The sequence below is a fragment of the Lactuca sativa genome, chromosome 7 (assembly GCF_002870075.4).
Source record: "Lactuca sativa cultivar Salinas chromosome 7, Lsat_Salinas_v11, whole genome shotgun sequence".
Taxonomy (NCBI): domain Eukaryota; kingdom Viridiplantae; phylum Streptophyta; class Magnoliopsida; order Asterales; family Asteraceae; genus Lactuca; species Lactuca sativa.
Genome location: NC_056629.2, coordinates 61,324,519 through 61,343,983, shown reverse-complemented (window position 1 = coordinate 61,343,983; position 19,465 = coordinate 61,324,519). Strand labels below are relative to the sequence as shown.

Sequence of the window (19,465 nt, the reverse complement as noted above, 5' to 3'; positions counted from 1 at the left end):
TGGACCACATCGATCTATCCTACCTAAACAGTAAGCCTTTTCTTGTTCGTTCTTCGAATGAGGCTAGTGGGAACTAATTCCTTCCGGCTAATGAAGAGACCACTCCAGTCTTCCCATTCATTCCCATCCTTCTTCTCCCTAAGAATTGAACGAACCAAGTTCACCTATTCGAGAGTGAGGAAGAAAAACCAACAAGAAACTTCCCACTTTTTATGTCCTGCGATTCTGCTAGTTTAGAAACTAAGGAGAAGGACAGGGGGCGCTAGGTCAGAAAAGCGAGAACTCTAAATTCTCCCCAAGTAGGATTTGAACCTACGACCAGTCAGTTAACAGCCAAACGCTCTACCACTGAGCTACTGAGGAACAACGGACTTAAGGAAGCCGACTCTCGTTCTTTGGACCAACCTATGACCGAACAAAAAGGAGTTCGTCACCCTCACATACACCGGGAAAAAGGTTACGATAGCAAGCCCCTCCCCGGCCGGAGAGCCTCCAGGACAAGGAGGCGGCGATCAACCATCCACTCTCGAGATTCGTATGGATCAATCGATCTTCGTGTCCTGCCAGTTCACTAAGTAGACTCACTCTACCCAGGGGCAACAAAGGCTGAAACTCTTCCTGCCAAAAACAAGGGACCCACTTCTCATCCTAGGAGTTAGCAGGTATGAAATAGTCCCATCTCCGTCTCTCCGAGTTTCTACTACTAAGTAGCACTTCTGCTATTCAATCATAAAATCGATTCCTGAAAAAGCCCTATCTTATTACTAAAGCGCTATCTATAGGCATTCTTGCTCGTTAGCGCTTTAGTTTGATTGCAGCTAGCGCGCCCCTTTTCTTTCCAGTTTCTCTTAGCCAAGCTTTGAATCCCCTACTGGGATGGGATCCTTGAAGAAGCGCAGGTTTGGAACCCTATATACAAGGGGCTGGTCTCGATCCCGCTTGGTGGTGCCCCTCTGGATTATTGTTGACTCAACATTGATTTCGTGCTTGAGTTGGAGGGCTCTACCTCCATCCATCGAGTCAAGTAATTCGCTATCGGAAATTCTTCCGCCGCCTATCTCATGCTTCTTCTTTCTCCGAATCGGTTCCTAGTGTCAGTCAATCAAGATTCGCCATCAAGGGGGGGGGGGGAGGACCCACTTTAGGTTAGGCCGGTCTCGTCCTTCCTTATAGTAGGAATTTCTATCTCGAATCCTAGAACCTTTGGGCTAGGAACCCGAGAAAAGCGAATGTTCAAAGCTTTCAGCGGGCTATATTCGTCTTCTTGCTGTTGTTGAATATGAAGTTGTGATCAGCTTAGCAGTAAAGAGCTCTTGTTTAGCGAGATTCGTATTCGGATTCTGCTTGAGCGGCCTTCTCTCTCTGAGTTACGGCAAAGGTATTTCGGTAAGCCTCGTCATCTAGTATGACCAAAGCATTAGCCATGTCTCTATCCTTGGGCTAAGGGCGCATAGACTGGACTTAGTGAGGTGAGGTAGCTTAGGATGATGAAACCGTACCTTCTCACTTTCGGACTTTCTTGCTGGCTTGACTTCTTGACTTAGAGCTTTCACGTGGCAATCATTGATGGAAAAAAGAGTGATCAAAATCTAAAATAAAGAGGTAGTTGACAGAGATAGAATCGGCATCTGTCTCGCCTGCTGGAAAGCTTGACTTGGCTATTGAAATCAGCAGCAACAATCAACTTAATTAAGATTAAGAAGAATTCGTTCTTGGAAGAAGTCCTCACTTACCTTATAGTAAAATATCTGACAACAGATGCGGATTATGTAGCAAATGCCGCTAATGCGTAACACATTGAGTTGGGCAGCTTTCCTTGAGCAGATAGGACATTGCGCCATCAACAGACATACTCGCGAAGAAAGAACCTACCCTGGTGGAACTTAACTACCTCGATCCTCATCTCGTTCACTCACAGAAGACCTTGCCTAGCTCTACTTTCTTTCTTATACCAGGAAGCCTTTCGCTTGTCCCTTCGCACGTGAATCTTGATATCCCGGCTAGAGAGCTTTGATTTCTTCTTTCCTTGGGGTTCCTTCCCTCACTTGTTACTAGCAGCTCTTCCTTTACACCTGAGAACAACCTATTTTTTTCACAGCGGAAGAGTCAAAACGAACACCGCAGATAGCATAGTCAAAAGCCGCATCGGCAATTCGCGTTGACGGAGTTAACAGAATCGGAGAATAAGAGCTTAACGTAGCTCGACCCTCGGGAACAGATTCATAGGAGACTCTTGCTTCTGTCTTCCTCTTTCTGGCATCTGGTGGAAAGGAATTCAATCGTATATGGTATTGTACAAATACAGTATGGTAGGATTGACTAGCGGGATGGTTTCAAAAGAAGGATTTCTTGCGGTATCGGTACTCAATAGGGAACTTAAGGGATAGGAATGTACTTTGAGATCTCAATTCTATTGCATTAGAAAGTAGGGAATTCAATCGGTATGGTCAAAGGCAATCAACTGCCTGACTTCTGTAGATTCGTAGTGAGATTGACTGAATTCAGTTTGACTGAGAGTGAGCAAAAGCATCTTGTCAATTGAAACTGCGATTAGTAAATTGATTTCCAGAATCTAGTTGGACTTAGAGTCCGATGCCTATCTTGTAAGTCTTTACAGAATGGACTTTGACTTTTCTCATAGAATTCCTCGTGCATCAAAAAACTTCTAGTAAAGTGAAGGAGACCCTCCTCGCCCCATTCAATAGAAAGTTGACTTACACGCCTTACTTGATAGGAGGCTTCAGGGAAAGAGATCCGAGAGTTTTGACAGTAGTGGGAAGAGTTTGAAGACTTTCCGCTCATCTCCCGCCTTCGACTTGAAAGCGAGAGGCTTTTCGCTCCTCTCCTGCTAAACTAGAGCTCTCTTCAACCTGCTCGTGGCTAGATCGATCGGTTTCGGGTCAAACAGGAAGAACTAGAAGATTCCACCTCTGGAAAGCGCCTACACTGTTCAATAGTTCACTTCAATTTTGATTGGGGGATTTCACCGGTTACTAATCCAGTATCGGTATAGTAGGCCTCCTTGGCCACTCCACTAGTGGCTCGGCTTCGTCCTAGAAGCTACTACTTCCGCCTCTCTAGGCTTCGCTATCGCTCATGACTGGTATATGGATCTCTCTATGTAGTGGTCGGCCTTCTAGAAGCTTCGCCAGAAGCGACTAGTCGCTTCCCGAATGCCCCTTTCCTTGCCGCCAAACCACTAGGAGAGTCAGCAAGCTAGCTTGCTCGCATTCTAGAAACGGTAGCTTCCGTACCCTTCCTGCCTACTGAAATGGATGTGAATGATCGTGACAGCTCTTAAAATCCTATTCAGTCTGATTAGATATGTCACTGAAAGAAAGTGATTATGTTCCCTCTTTTTTTTTTAGGATTCCGAGGATGGGCCGGCCTATCCTAACATCATTTATGAGGAGTCGGATGACGAAGCCTCCTCCTCAGATAAAGATGTCTTCGACGCAACTCTCCCGACAATCAAAACTTTATCTATTTATTTGTTTTTTGGCGGGTTCGGTCAGGAGGGACAAAAGAGAGATTTTATCAGTCAAAAGCAGATATCGCCCCCCATGCTCCTACGGTCCGCTTACCGAGGAATAGAAAGGAAGGACCCGGGGCCAGAGCAAGTTGGGTTGGGGTATAGAGTCGTAAGCGCTATGTTCGGATCTGACAATACCATACCATAATCAAAAGGTACAACGGCCCGAGCGACCAGACTTAACATAAATGTAGCCACTGGAGCCATTCTAAAAAGGGAGAAATTTAAAGAAGGGAGGGGATTCTCGAACACGGTCTCTGGGTTTACATACAACTACGTTGATCTTAGTAAAAGGTGCGTTAGATGCGCATGGTTCCAAGTTAATGCCAGATAAAAAGGATTTCGGTTATAGTTTTCCATGCGATGGCCCAGGACGAGGCGGTACTTGTGATATTTCGGCTTGGGACGCATTTTATTTGGCAGTTTTTTGGATGTTAAATACCATTGGATGGGTTACTTTTTATTGGCATTGGAAGCACATTACATTATGGCAGGGTGATGTTTCGCAGTTTAATGAATCTTCCACTTATTTGATGGGCTGGCTAAGAGATTATTTATGGTTAAACTCTTCACAACTTATTAATGGATATAACCATTTTGGTATGAATAGTTTATCAGTCTGGGCATGGATGTTTTTATTTGGACATCTGGTTTGGGCTACTGGATTTATGTTTTTAATTTCCTGGCGTGGATATTGGCAGGAATTGATTGAAACTTTAGCATGGGCTCATGAACGCACACCTTTGGCCAATTTGATTCGTTGGAGAGATAAACCGGTGGCACTTTCCATTGTACAAGCAAGATTGGTTGGATTAGCCCACTTTTCTGTAGGTTATATATTTACTTATGCGGTTTGTCTTGCCTCTATCTTCCCGGGACTCCTGCGGGCTAGAGAGATGGAACTACTGAAGCAGCTCCCTCTGCTTCTGGAACTGTAAAAGGGTTGGGGGCAATCACTTTTTAGATCATGGCTTGTAATCCCGGAGCCTTTCCCTTAACTTTTAGCTTACCTAAGGTAATTTATTAAGATAAAAAGTCTAGGATTGAGATCCGAGCAGTCATTTTTCCCCGGCTACGTTTTAGGGTGGTAATTGGTTGCTTGGTCGAGCAGCTGCCCTTTGCAAGGAAGGAAAGGTTTTCCACAGCATCTGTGGTTTTTACCTGTTCAGGTTACTACAATTAGCGTAGTTATTTGAAGGACTTCGGAGAGTACCGCTGCTCTTGTTTGAGTAGAATCCTGGTATCTTTCTATAATCGTCTTTGTGGCTCCTGTTGCTGCAGAGCCTCTGTGATGTTGGTTTGACCCTGCCGGGTAACTAAATATTCTCATGTTCCGATTGTCGACAAAAAACCATAATGATAGTAGGGTCGGCGGAGCAGTCCCCACCGGAAGCTTCTCCAGATCCGCGATCGAAGCAGTTGATGGATTCAGAGACCGTGTGACTAGATGGAATAAGGAAGTGTTTGGAAATATGAAATAGAAGAAGGAAATTTTGTACCAAAGATTGGATGGCATTAACCAAAAGCTTGCAGCTGGCGCTTACTACCCTGAAATTGACAGAGTGAGAAATGATCTCTGGCTTTAATTGGAGGGATTGCTGGCTCAGGAAGAAGTAATGTGGGTTTATAATTCTCGTTGCAATTGGTATACACATGGAGATCGTAATACCCGGTATTTCCACTCTTTAGCTAGTGCAAGACGGAAGAGAAATAGGATTGAAGCTATAAAGCTTGATAATGGGGAATGGTCATATGATGCCAAGGAAATCATGGAGATGGGTACAAAGTGATTCGAGACTCTTTACACGGATGAAAGCGATCGGGATGTGAACTTCTGTTTTGGATGCACCTATCCCTCTATTGATCAGCACTTGTTAGTTGGCGTTGGGAGGGGAAATCAAGCAAGCTCTTTTCTCAAAGCCCCGATTGAATCCTTTTTTTCAAAGCCAGTGGAACCATGGTGAAATCCGTCTTTCTTGATCCTAGTGTTGTAAGACAGGTAAATGCCACGCAAATTGTTCTTATTCCTAAGGCTCCGACCATCAGAGATTTTCCATCAGTCTTTGCAACGTCATCTATAAGGCAAAATCATTACTAACAGGTTGAAGAGCATTATGCCCCTCGTTATAGCTCCGAATCAATGCAGCTTTGTTAGGGAGTACAGATAATATTCTTTTTGTGCAGGAGATCATTCACTCCATGAAAACATCTAAAGGGAAGAGAGGGTACATGGCCATGAAGATTTATTGAGAAAAAGCTTATGATCGCACCAAATGGAGTTTGATCTTCCATTGCTTGAAGGAGTTGCAGCTCCCTGAACACATACAATCTGTCATTCGTGAATGTATTTCCTCCCCGTGGATGAATCTCTTGTGGAATGGTCTTAGAGCTAATGATTTTGTTCCTTCACGTGGTGTCAGACAAGGGGACCCGTTATCACCATACCTCTTTGTACTGGCTGTTGAGCGGTTGGGTCATCTGATACAAAGTGAGGTTGATCTGGGTAGTTGGCTACCTTTTAGGTTGCATAAAAAAGGTGGCCATATCCCATCTGTTTTTTGCTGATGACTTCATCTTATTTGCTGAAGCAGACATGGAACAAGCGGGTACTGTGAAAGCTATACTAGATGACTTTTGTGAAGCGTCGGGGGGCCTCCAAATCCAGGATTTTATTCTCACGGAATGTGCACCAAAAGGAGATCAGCGATTTTCTTTAGTTCCAACAAGGGATGCAAGCAAAGCAAGGAAATAAGTCCCTCGCCCGAGAGGCTACTTTGTCTTGCCGATAGCCTAGAAAGAAGAGGCATCACGAATTAAGAGCTTCCGACTAGAGGAAACACTTGTACTAGCAGAAGATACATTCGCTTTGTTCGCTATGATTGGATTTTTGATCTGGTGGTACATGGCGCCAGAACCATTACTACTGGCACCACGCGCGCTTAGCGCACCAGACCTTCCAACGGTTCCTTCAGTAGGGGAATAAAGTTGTCTTATCCCCCTTTGTCCGGTAAACTACTAGGGGCTCCCCATGGTTTAGTAAAAGGGAGGGGAGATTTGCTCCTCATCGTCTCAGATTTAAAATTCCTAGCCCGTAGGTCTCTACGCATTTGAAGGAGCTCCCCCAAGGACTCCAATGAACGGCTGACCAGACGACCTATCTAAGATTAGGGGGGAGATCCTCAATAGTGATGACCCTTTCACTCTTCCACGGACTGATACATGTACTGAATGCTTCTCAAGCATCAACATCAAAGTGCTCCAATGCCCTTACTTGAATCTAATGGAGGTCGGCCGGTGCTCCGCGTTCTATCTAGGTTTCACTCTTATGTACGCCCGGGTCTTCAATAGAAGAACTGCCACTAACCCATATGCTTAAAACATCTCATTGGAGGTGGGATAGAGCTAATTCTGGGATCGAGTTCCAGAACACGAGGGAATGTACTTTCATCCCCAGGACCGCCCCGTCTATGTACTCGGGGCCTCCCCCGATTGCTGGAAGATGCGCGCGATACGATAAAGGCCCCTGGGAGAAACCAATGAAAAGCCAGGGTAGAGCCTCGGAGCCGGCCCAAGCGAAGATCGGCACTCGCAGGCTTGAGGAGCAGCCCGAAAAAGGGAAAGCCGTGGAGACGGCAGACTCGCCAGTCAGGCACACCGTGAGGCTGACTACAGCAGACCAGGAGGTTACAATTCCTGTTTTCCTGTTTCGGCCTTCGGGGTCAACTCGGCGGCTTCTATTAGGAAGACGGCGCAAAGGTGCGAAGCGGATTGCTTCATTTTTTTTCAGTCACAACACTAGAACCAAGTTAGGTGAGCTTGAGAAGGAAGAACCCCTTTACATTGGTACTTGAATCTCTTCATTGTATTACAAACTCCAACTTTGATAGAGTCTCTAAACTGTCTTTCAATTCTCCACTCTGTAGATTCATCATCGGACAAAGGACAGTTTTTATCTTTTGTAGTTGCTGCCCTTTGCTCTATGGAGTATTTATTGACTATATTGCCCCTTTATTCAAGACTTTGTTTTTGGGAAATTGTAGATGGTGACTTGTAGGGCTGCATATAAAGGTTTTGCAGATATTGTACGTCTTCTTCTCTTTCTGGATGCAAATGGAAAGCACCAAGACAAAGAAGGTATTATATTATCATATACAAGATTTTTGTTTGTGAGTATCCATTGCTTACATTACATATCCTTTAATTTTAGGTTTTATACCTTTACATTGGGCTGCTATCAGGGGAAATTTAACAGCATGCAGAATATTAGTGCAAGCAGGAAAGAAAGATGATTTAATGATGACTGATAATAGTGGCCTTACACCACAACAACATGCTTCTGATAGAAATCATCAACAAGTTACAAATTTCCTTGTAGGTATTAATTCATCAGCTCAAAATAGTTTAGTTATATTTATATCTTTTCATTCAACAAGTTAAAACATTTATATTCTACAGGGTAATGCTAGGAAGTTGCATTATGAGGGGGGTATATTTGGGAAGCTATCAAAACTAAGGCTAGCAGCAGCACTTGTGTGTGTAATATTTATGCTACTTTTGACCTATATCAATTCAGTCATCATGGGTATTTATATTTTTCAAACCTCTCAAATAAAATTATATTATAATATCTAATTCAGAGTTGTGTGTTTCTTATTATGTGCAGCTTCAAATTTTCCAACATTAACAGATGTTTCTGCATTTTTTGCATGGATTGGTGTAATATTAGCAACTACAGGATTAATTCTTTTCTATCGGTGTAGCTGGTAAACTCTCAATAACCATTATAGTTTTATCTTCTAAAAAATTAATACATATTTTTTTTTTTAAATTATAATCTTATTTGGTTTCTTTAGCAAAGATCCAGGTTACATTAAATCCAACAGAAATGATTCAAAAGATACAAGAGATGATGTAAGTTGTTTATTAATGTTATAAATGCCTCACATTTTTGTATAAAGATAATATTTTTTTTCTTTCCCAATAAAAAGAAAAAGTACATTGTGTATAAAATCATATATTTTGTTTGTAATTTGTATCGAGTAGGAGCCTTTACTTAAGCTTGAGTTGCGGGACCCAGCGATCCTAGCTGGCAAATGGACTCGACTCTGTGCAGCTTGTAAGGTAATGCCATTGCCAGCACACATGCTAATTTTTCTCCTTTTTTGTTAATAACTTATTATTAATTATTGTTTACAAATTTTGATAATTAGATTATTCAACCTCTTGAAGCAGAGCATTGTGACACATGTGAGCGTTGTGTGGAGCAATTAGACCATCACTGCCCTTTGATATCTAATTGCATCGCAAAGGTTTGTAATTTTTTTATATATAAAAAAAAAAAGAAATTAGAAATTTGAATCGTTTAATAAATATTTTGTTGACAGAAAAACAAATGGGATTTTTTGGGTTTTCTTGTTCTTGAAGTTTTTGCCATGATGATAACGGGTATCGTTTCCCTTACAAGTATGTTTCTCTTCTCTAATTGGTTTAAACTTTAAATACAAGAAATATTAACATACTTTCATTTATTTATTTATTATCAATATTAATAAGGGTATCGATTTTGATTTTGATGAAGGAATTGTGAGGGATCCATGGGCTCCATCTTCTATTGGGGGGTGGTTGCTACATGTTGGTTATCAACATGTTGGTGTTGTATTATTTTTAGTTTCAGATATTTTTCTCTTGATTTGTGTCTCGATTTTTACTTATGTGCAAATTTCTCAGGTATTTCTTTTTTCCACTTGTTTATTATAAAATCTACTTCCATTAATTGTAGTACAATGTTGATGATTTTCAGGACAAATATATTTGGAAAGCAAGCACTATTGCACGGGTATCGTCTGTATGGTCTTGCAGACAATATGCATAATAATACTTTGTATGTATGGTCTGGAAAAACTTTTATATAGTTTGTATGAGATTGGGTGATGTATATATTATATTCATACGATTTCTTGTATAACTCACACCCTTAAAATCAAAAGGGATATATTCATACTATTTTGCTATATCATATTATCCTTTGATTTTTAAACAAATTTTATTTTGTTAAAAAGTTTTAGATATTTAAAACTTATATGGTTAATTATTGGAGTATTACATAAATCATAATGATTAATGGTCCATGTACAATAAGAAAAAAAAACATCTCTAAATGTCGAATCATCAACAAATTTACATAAAGCAAATTCACGCAATTGTATTGTACCACAATCACTCCTTGAGGTACAACCAAGAATAGAGTCAACATGAATGTACACCATGATTACAAAACAAAATGTTTAAGAAAAACTCGTTTTTTTTTACTTGATATATTTTCCAAAAAAAAAATAAGATACAGACAAAATATGATTATGCAACAAAAAAGAGGAAAATCATGAGAAATGCAATCAATACAAAAAATATTTTAATCATGAGCCACCGATTGGATGATATACTATTGAGGTACCTCATTAGTTGTCCTTGTGCCCCTTCTACATTTGCCAAAGTATCCTCCATGTTTTCATCAATCCTATCAACCACAAATAAATATTACTTTAGTTTTTTATACTATTACTAATAAAAAAAAAAAATAGGTGCATGTATTATTATTAATTTAGATAAAACTAACCTTATTGCAAGCTCCCCTTGTTGAGAAACCATGGTTGCCAATTGTGTAAAAATGTTCCCCAACTCATGAATAGTTGACTCAACATTATGAAGAGCCTCTGCTCTACTCTGCATGTAGCTATCTTGTAATGGAACCATTTGTTGTTGCTGCTGATTTTGTTGTTGTATTAATGGTTGAGATTCACTATCTCCATGCTTCCTGAAAACCAACATCATCACCACAATCAAACACAAGAAATAACAACCTAATTTTCATTGCTATTATAGTAAGAAAAATAATTGAATGAAAGTATTTTGCTATTTCTTGAGTTTACCTTTGAAACAAAGGAGATGAAGTTGAAGATTCATTAGCCCATGGAGGAGGAGAATTTGATGGACTGGGACCCGCAGTTGATTTGTTGGATAAAGGACGTTGGCGAACAAATGGATTAGCAGTTTCTTTTGAACTAGTTGCAGAAAATAACTGTCTTCTATTCTCATGAACCTTTAAGTTCTGCATCCATAAAGACCAAAAAAGTTTGATGTATTGTATGAGGGAAGATGTTAGAGATAAGTATGGGTTTTAGTGAAGGCGAACCTCTGTGCGCATTGTAAGAACTTCTTTGAACTCCTTTGTGGCGCTCATCAAACGGTTCTTGAGATTGTCAACAACAGTGGTTGAATGGGTGGTTGTATCACTTGAAACATTTTCACTTTGGTTTTGGGAATTACAAACAAGCTGCAAATCCACCACGGCTGAATTAAGGGCAGTAATGTCCTGCTTTATGACAGCAGTCAGTTCTTGGATCTCCATTGTTGGATCATCAAAGACAGATGTCCTCTTTGCCACTAGAAGGATAGAAGTGAAATCATGTTAGTACTTAGCATTAAGGCCCTTAGGGAGCTCAATTTCCTTGACATTTCAAGGATCACAGTTAAATGTATGCTCAGATCCACTTTAGTGTTTTACAATATTCGATTTCCTAAGAATTCTCACGAGTCGGTAATAGTTAACTAGTTATCCAATATTCTACGAAATCGTAATCAGAGTAACTCACGTTTTGCAAGCCTGGCTAGCTTCTGCGATGTGTGGTGAATGCCATACCCGATTTTGGAAGCCCTCTTGTTAAACTCGGATTGGAATGCGACTGTTGATCGAGATCCCTCAATCTTGGTGGAACCACCAGCACCACCTCCACTGCTATTAATCCCTGCTACCGCATTTGATGGCGATATCGACTTTCTAAGCCTCTCCGATATGCTCGAAAACTCATGTGTACGATCTCTATAAGACGACGCTTGCGCCGATTTCAAATTCATCGTATCCACTATATATAAAAAGTGTCTCTTTTTGCAGGATTCAAGGAAAAGCCCAATTTATCCCCGAACCCCTAAACGAACAAATCGTTTTCAGGTGAATAAAATCAAAGCAATCAGTTGCTTAGAGGAAAATTTTCGATGTGTGAATGTCTATGGACTCGGATAATAACTGAAGATGGGTGATTTCAAAACCCTAAGGGATTATTGTGTCGGTTTGTAGGAGAGTAAAGGAGGTGATTGAAGTTGTAAGAAAACCTAGATCTGGGGAGATGAAAGACGAGGGAGATACAGATTACAGCGTAGATGTTTTGCGGGGTTTTTTCGACCCGGGATATTACCTGGTCCGAAAACCGGTTACTTGATTACTTAATTTGATCAGTTTTTGGCTCAAATTGATCCGTTTTGAACCGACTGACATTATTATTATTTTTTTATTTGGGCCATTGTAAAAGAAAGAGTAAACTACAAAATCGGTCCAGTTTGCAAAAAATAAAAATAAATAGATGGATCCAAAACCAAAACCTTTTCAATTTGTATTCACCGCAAATATTTTATGGTTTTGTACCGAAAAACCTGTACTTAATCTTAATGTTTATCTCTTTGCATCTATGCAGTTATCGCGGTTAAAATTTCAATAGCGGTCACATGCCGTTATTTGAGATCGCGGTGGTATAGTGGTTTTTTAATATTACGTATAATTTATAATTTTATATTATATTTATATAGAATTTATATATTTGAGTATTAATACTATAAGTCTATATAGAATTAATATCATCAAACCTAACAAGTCATATAAAAACATAACATAATATTCTATTATATTAATATGGAAACTAGGTAGTGTAAAAGTGTTAAATCGAGTTTAATTGGATTGCACAGATTCAATATCGTATTAGTAGGCCATGGTTGATTTAAGGAATTAAGTCTCAAGTCGTGGCCTCATAGGCGTGGGTCGATTTACAAAAAGCATTAATGGAGTGTGACCATGGCAATTCAAGTTGGCGTGAGTACAAAAAGAGATGAGTAAAAGAGTTGTCGATAGACGTAGTTACTTTGAATGCTTTTAATTATGTTATTTGTTCGGGCTTTTTAAAATGAAAGTGTAGTGAAATCATTAAGACTAGTTTTCCATTGAAAAAAGTAACCAAATGGCCAAAAATGTGAACAAAAATGGAATAGCGCCCGTAGCGCCGCTATAGCGGTAAATAGCGGTGAATAGCGCCGCTAATAGCGGTACCGCGAAATGAAAACGCTAAACTAGAAATAGCGGTTCTTGACCTCCGCAAAACGCTATAGCGCCGCTATAGCGTGCAATTGATAGCTTAGCTTTGCATGACTGATTGATCTCGAATTCCACAATCGTTCTTTTCTTTTTCCATGCCTCATTTGGGTTAGAGGACTCCAGGAGGAGTATAAGGCTTATTAAGATATAAAGGAAAAAGGCTTGGATTTCCTCTATTGGGCATTTTTTCATGCAAATAGATCCCGTTTTGACAACTTTGGTTCGTGTAGGTAGGTTGATTTATAACATAATAAGGTCTTGTTTGATGCGTATCTTTCCAGGTCCAAACAGATCTTTCTGGCTTAATGGACCGGAAAGACTGTTTGATTTGCACAAAAGAAGAGGTCTTTCCTGGTAAGATATGTCTTTCCCAAAAAGCCACAAAATCATATATTTCTGGCTGAATGAGCTGGAAAGACAATTATACACCAAATCCCGCCTTTTTCTTGCTTTATTGGATTATTAATTTTTTTAAATAACTTTTTAAAATTTTTTTTATTGAATTATTACTTTTTTTCATCATTCAGCACAGTCAATCAGATGTACAATCAAACACCATAGTTTCTTTCCCAATCAGAAAACTTTCTCATACGACACTTTACCAGACAACACTTTCTCAGACAGAAACTATCAAACGGGACCTAAGTCTTTTATCTCTAAGACTATAACTCTAGGAGCCTTCTTGTCCCATTCGAGTCTCTCATAAAGATTTTGTCCCTTGTAATTCTACTTGTATAAAAATTTGTTATTTATTTTATATATTAAAATAACGTAAATAATTAAATTACTAATTTAAGAAAAAAAACGAGGGTGTTATAACTTCTTAAGGTGGGTAGCTATATGCATCTGATCTCACATCGGGCGGAAAAGAGAGCTAAACATTCCTTATAAAGGATGTAGACACCTTCTGTCATAACAAGTTTTAAAGTTGTGAGGGCAATATATCTCATAAAATTTTTATAGATAAGTGTGTCCAAGCGAGAACAATTACAAGACGGATGACCTACTGACAAATTTTCGTTTTCAGTAAACAAAGTGGACAATATTGTGATATGTTCCATGAGGGGATGTTGAAAATGGTAGCAAAGCTAGAGCACAGGTCGTTGTGTTCGACATGAACGTCAAACCTTGTAAAAAGGGGTGAAGGTTAGTGGATATTTGCACCTGATTCCCATATCGGGGGTGAATGAGAACTAATCATTCCTTATATGGCATAAGGATACATTTGTTGTCACAACGGGCTTTAAAACATTTAGGGAAACTTATCTCATAAGAACTTTGTGGTTAAATGTGTCCACTTGAGAGCAATTCCAAGATGGGTAACCCACTAGGAAGCTTTCGTTTCGGGTGACCCAAAGCAGACAATATTATGATACGTGGCATGGTGGATGTTACATTAAATCAACAAGTCAAATAGGAACTAATTAGACGGTGATTTAGGCTTATAAAATGTTTGAAGTTAAATTGAATCTAAATCAAGCTTTTGGAGCAGGTACGGTGTAATCAGGGGCGGTTCTCTTTGGGTGCCCACAATGGCACCAACAACCATGGCTTTTTGTGTACGCAGTGGAAATTTTTCGAAATTTTTTGATCTTTTCCTTTTTTTTACTATAAAATGTGTCACCGACAACACCTACTATGGACTGACAACACCTACTACCGAATCCTGCGTCCGCCCCTGAGTGTAATACCCATTTTTAATAACATATATCATTATGAAAGAATGGACGGGAGTTGGTAGAAGAAAGTGATAGATTACTCTAAAATGATTTCGTGGATACAAAGATCGCCAAAAACAGAGTTCATATAAAGACGTTATGACTGTTTGAAGTTATGATGAAAGTGCATTACTATTTTGAGAAAGTAAACATAGGTCAATGTCAAACGGTCAACTCTCGGGTCACCACGAAGTGGTGGTATATGCACCACGACGTGGTAATAGGCAGAGTCATTGGACGTTTGTCGATCGTGCGAGAGATGCAGCGAATTAGTGTGATACATGGTTGTTTTCGGAGATAGACTGTGGACATGGCGTGTCCATCTGACCACCACGGCATGGTGTTGCGCAACATATATATATATATATATATATATATATATATATATATATATATATATATATCTGTGTGTGTGTGTGTTGTGTTGTTCGAGGAGTTTTGACGCATATGGTCGGGGAAGTAGCTTGGGAGGTGTTTCCGAGATATTGTTACCATTGAATTGTACTAATGTACGTGGATACGTGAGTCGAATTACGAGATTAGCGAAGGTATATTTTTATTCGTTTTACATAAATATGTTTATGTAATAATTATTAGAGGGTTTTTATATCCGAAGTATATGTAACATGATTTCATGATATGGTGGCTATTACGAACTCATTGAGTAGTTGAATATTTAATGTGAGTGGTAAGGGTTATATACCCTAGATTACCGAGAATTTGTAGACTAGGCTAACGACTTATGGGGTTAAGTCATTAGGTAATTTAAATTGAAAACTTGATTAGTTTGATAACAAATAGTTACTGGGTTTAGATAATGATCAAGTAATTGATCGTTTGTTGATATTGCCGTAAGTTTAGATAAGTTCTGATGAACTTGATATATTGTCCAAATAGGTTTGGACAAGTGATGGATTGGGAAGCAGTAAAAAGTTTGCGATTGGAATCATTGTTAGTCCTCACCCACTAATCGGGTGAGTAACCTCACTTCTTTTCTAGATATATATTGTCTATATGTATGTTAATATTGTATTGCGTTGATTACGTGTTTAATACAATAATATGATTATTTTGTATTGTTATGTTTATTGGAACTCGTAGGGTCATACTTGTATTTTGGTATGGGAGAATTATATGTCAATGGCGGACTTAATGTCTTAATGTTATGCTTGTAAATTGATATTGATTAATGTAAGTCAATGGTGGACTTAGTGTCTGAACATTATACTTGTATATTGTTAAAAATATGAACCAGTAATGGGTATTTAGAAGTTTTAGAGTAGTATAATTATGGAAATGAGTAGAATTATTATTCTATGATAGTAGCCTTTGTGGTTGTAATATCATCAGTAGAGGCATGCAAATTTATAACAAACTTCCGAAGTGCTATATTTGAAGGATTATTACAGAAGAGTGATGGTAGTCTTGGTGATTTTAATACCATTAAAGGATGAATTAGTAATTTATGTAATATTAATTACTATCAAGAGATGTTATATAAATTAATAGTAATTAACGTGACTGTAAGTCTACTATGCCTATTTAGTAATGGAATGTTTGATAGCATTGTTAGTGACATTGTGTGTCTATTAGGTAGCAAGATGAAGGTGTACCGTTAGTGTACATATGTGTTATACTAAAGAAGTTTTGTTGGTTGTAAGGTAATGTGACAAGGTTATATATATATATATATATATATATATATATATATATATATATATATGGTTATATATATATATATATATATATATATATATATATATATCATTGATGGAATTATAGCAAAACGATATTATATCTTAAGTTTATAGTAATGGAACTGATTGTAGTCTGACTGACTGTAATCTTATTATTCGAGGAATGCAAGTCAAAGGCGGATTTAGTATATGTAACACTATACTTATAAATTATTTAAAAAAGAATTAGTGGTATGCTTGATACTATAATTACCACTGTGTGAATCAGTTGTTAACGGTATGCTCAACGTTGTAATTACCATTGTTTATCTCTGATACAAATAATGGTTATTATGGTATGCTTAGTGTTGTAAATATCATTGTGATGGAAATAATGTTAGTCATGATAATCTTAGTGACTGTAATATCATGGACTAACATTAGTGGTGGTCTTGCCGTATTGGTGACTGTAACACCGTTGTATTGAGAATAAGTTATTCTGGGTGGTCTTGGTGAATATAACACCATGGTATTGGGATCAGTTATTTGTAGTAATCTTGGTAACTATAACACCATGTATTGGTAATTTTTATTAGTGGTGGTCTTGGTGACTGTAACATCACGAGGTTATGAGAATGTATAAATGCTTATATGTTAACAGTATATTATGAAAATAGCCTTGGTAGCTGTAATATTATCATTTGGAGAATTGTAAAATTATAGTAACCTTGGTGGTTGAAATTATATACTTGCAAAAGAATATGTTGTTGTGAAATTTTAGACGGCTTCAATGCCTGGATGAGAAATGTTGTTTGGAGGAGTTGTAATATATGTAGTATTGATTACTACTGAGGTGATGTTGAGTGGAATTGATGGTGGCTTGCTTGACTATAAGTCCAGTATGAATGATAAATGCCAGACTTGGTGTCAGTAATGTCGTACTATGTATTGAATAATTGGAAGACACTCGGGAATATATGATTGAGAATATGATGATATATCTAGTTATGTAACTAATTTATATTGTGATATGCAGGTTGCTCACTAAGCTCTTTGTAGCTTACATGTTTGTTGTTTGTGTGTATTTCAGGCTCAAGTATATGTGTAGAAGGAAGTGGAGTTAGTAGCTCCCGACTTGGATTATTACACTAGATACTTATAAGATCCTCTTGATAACTACTTGTACTGATTTGTGATACGAACATACACCAAATTTGTAATGATTAATTTTTTATAAATGGAAATTTTTGGGTGTACTTTGTGTTAAAAAAATTGGGCGTTACAAGTTGATATTAGAGTCGTGCTTTAATTGAATTAGGCATTTGGTAATAGATTCCTAGTTTTAAACTAGAAAGGTAGAAAGAGAATGTGAATTGGCTAGACTTAGTAGATATAAGTTAGTCAAATTATTGCAAACAATTATGGAATATTATGGTATGTGTGTGATTTTTTTTATCCTGTAAATTGTATGGTTATATGTTTTGGTATGGTGGTGGCGAGATCAATGTTGTGGCACTTTAAGCCACACAGTCATTTTTGAGTGATGGCGAGATCTGTATTACGACACTGTGAGCCAAATAGTCCCGTATGGGTGATAGAAAGATTGGTGTTGTGCACCGTGAGCTAAACATACCCAATAATAACATTATTGTTATGTTTTTTTTATGGGATGAAGACAAGATCGGCGTTACGACGCCGTGAGTCTAGTACTTTTATTTGGGGTGATAGGGAGGACAATGCAGTGTTTTGAGCTAAACAGACTCGATGGATGACGACGAAAGCTCACACACCCGATATTGACATTAGTATCGCATTTAAGGATCGTTGTTGGATAATTACAAGTCACTAGCAAAGTTTGTGTCTGCAGTGCCATACTTGTATGTTATAGTAGAAAAGGGTTTAGAAAGTTAATCTTATAATATTGTGTTGAAATTTATTTTTTTGATATTGGTTGGTGTTTGGAGTAATGAGAAGGGATTTATGAATTAGATAGACTCACAGCAAATAAGGGGATTTTTGTAAAAGTGATGAAGAAAAATATAGCTTGGAAACCAATGTTATGAACCTAGAATGTATAGTTTGTAAATGTAGTCACAGTGCGGTGATCTATGTATGGTGACGCGGAGGTAAGAATAGTTTGATGAAAAATGAATAGTGAAGGCAACGTACTTTGGGAATCACACGACACAACAAGAATAACCGTGACACGGTTTGAAGGTAGATTGTTATAATTTTTCTTAAGGAAATTTTAGTGATGAATGAGAACTATCAGGAATACTACGAGACCACGATGCAACCACAGTAGTATCCACAACACGGAAAAGTAGATTGCGTATGTTGATTAATGAGATAACATTGTTGTGTTTGAAATTCAGTTATTCGAATACGAGATACATTGAGGTATTTTATGAGGTACATTGTATTATGAATAAGGCTAAGACTTAGGAATTGTTACTTATTGCTCAGAGTCATGGAGTGGAGATTGTGGATCGAAGAATTGTGTAAGTTAAGAGAAAAAGAAAGATTAAAGACTTAATTAGAATATAATCCATCGACTTACCAGTGTTAAAGTCTAGTATATTGGAAAGGTTGGAGATAACCGGGAGGAATCTTGATGTTGTGAGATAGAAAGGTTTTACAAGGTGATTGTAACAACGTAATTTTTCAAAACAATTTTTTATTTTTAAAACACACTTTCATTCACACGCTAATCATAAAAACATAATGTGTTCACTGTAACATAACAAAACATGTCCCAAGATCTCAATATCATAAACTCTATAAGTGTGTACGGATCATGTCGGCGCCTTCCCGCGATCCTCGCTCGTACCTGAAACACATAACATAACAACTGTAAGCATAAATGCTTAATGAGTTCCCCCAAATTACCACATACCCCACATACGCCTTTCCAGGCCATAACTCTGTAGGATCTTCCGATCCATGTGTCTCAGGGGACTTCCGTCCCAAATCCCGGTAGACCTCCCGGTCCCACCCATATCGACCTTCCGGTCCGTACCCTCTTGACCTTCCGGTCCATATCATCTTGACCTTCCGGTCCTTACCATACGTAACATACATAGCACATACATAAATATCTTCTTAACCTTTCGGTCCTTATCATGCATAACGTACATAGCACATACATATCACATAACCGCATATAGCACATACATCATATCATTCAAGACCTCCCAGTCACACATAAGTACCCTTCCAGGTACAGTATAGTGAGAAGACTCACCTCAATGAAGTCAGATAAACTCTCGTGCTCAACGTCCCTACCTAGCCTCCTCTTATTATTCAAATAACATTCCCGATCAATACTCTCCCATGATCTCAT

General features: G+C 38.3%; 2 protein-coding genes and 1 non-coding gene across 3 annotated transcripts; 1 reads left to right on the top strand and 2 right to left on the bottom strand.

The window, feature by feature from the left end:
- Positions 1-291: 291 nt before the first annotated feature.
- TRNAN-GUU (transfer RNA asparagine (anticodon GUU)) lies at positions 292-363 on the bottom strand. Its single transcript has one exon. It is a non-coding gene; the product is annotated as a tRNA-Asn (tRNA).
- Positions 364-7,068: 6,705 nt separating this feature from the next.
- On the top strand, positions 7,069-9,404 carry LOC111883761 (protein S-acyltransferase 24). The gene is made up of 12 exons (XM_023880080.2): positions 7,069-7,288; positions 7,357-7,375; positions 7,587-7,666; positions 7,740-7,903; positions 7,988-8,114; positions 8,196-8,295; positions 8,386-8,443; positions 8,576-8,653; positions 8,743-8,841; positions 8,917-8,995; positions 9,111-9,259; positions 9,312-9,404. The coding sequence occupies exons 1-12, from the start codon at positions 7,069-7,071 to the stop codon at positions 9,402-9,404; spliced, it is 1,266 nt and encodes a 421-aa protein (XP_023735848.2).
- Positions 9,405-9,690: 286 nt separating this feature from the next.
- LOC111883852 (syntaxin-32) lies at positions 9,691-11,787 on the bottom strand. Its single transcript, XM_023880182.3, has 5 exons — positions 11,182-11,787; positions 10,722-10,972; positions 10,459-10,637; positions 10,146-10,343; positions 9,691-10,046 (listed from the first exon to the last, which is right to left on the bottom strand). Exons 1-5 carry the CDS (start codon positions 11,441-11,443, stop codon positions 9,887-9,889), a joined length of 1,050 nt encoding a protein of 349 aa, XP_023735950.1. The 5' UTR covers positions 11,444-11,787; the 3' UTR covers positions 9,691-9,886.
- Positions 11,788-19,465: the final 7,678 nt, after the last annotated feature.

Excerpts from the sequence above, each read along its gene's own strand:
- LOC111883761 (XM_023880080.2), top strand. The coding sequence starts at position 7,069 with ATGAAAAGCCAGGGTAGAGCCTCGGAGCCGGCCCAAGCGAAGATCGGC. Across the intron at positions 8,444-8,575 it reads CAAAAGATACAAGAGATGAT|GAGCCTTTACTTAAGCTTGA; the intron begins GTAAGTTGTTTA and ends TGTATCGAGTAG. Across the intron at positions 8,996-9,110 it reads GGGTATCGTTTCCCTTACAA|GAATTGTGAGGGATCCATGG; the intron begins GTATGTTTCTCT and ends ATTTTGATGAAG.
- LOC111883852 (XM_023880182.3), bottom strand. The coding sequence starts at position 11,443 with ATGAATTTGAAATCGGCGCAAGCGTCGTCTTATAGAGATCGTACACAT. Across the intron at positions 10,973-11,181 it reads GCTAGCCAGGCTTGCAAAAC|TGGCAAAGAGGACATCTGTC; the intron begins GTGAGTTACTCT and ends CTATCCTTCTAG. Across the intron at positions 10,047-10,145 it reads CAAGGGGAGCTTGCAATAAG|GATTGATGAAAACATGGAGG; the intron begins GTTAGTTTTATC and ends TGTGGTTGATAG.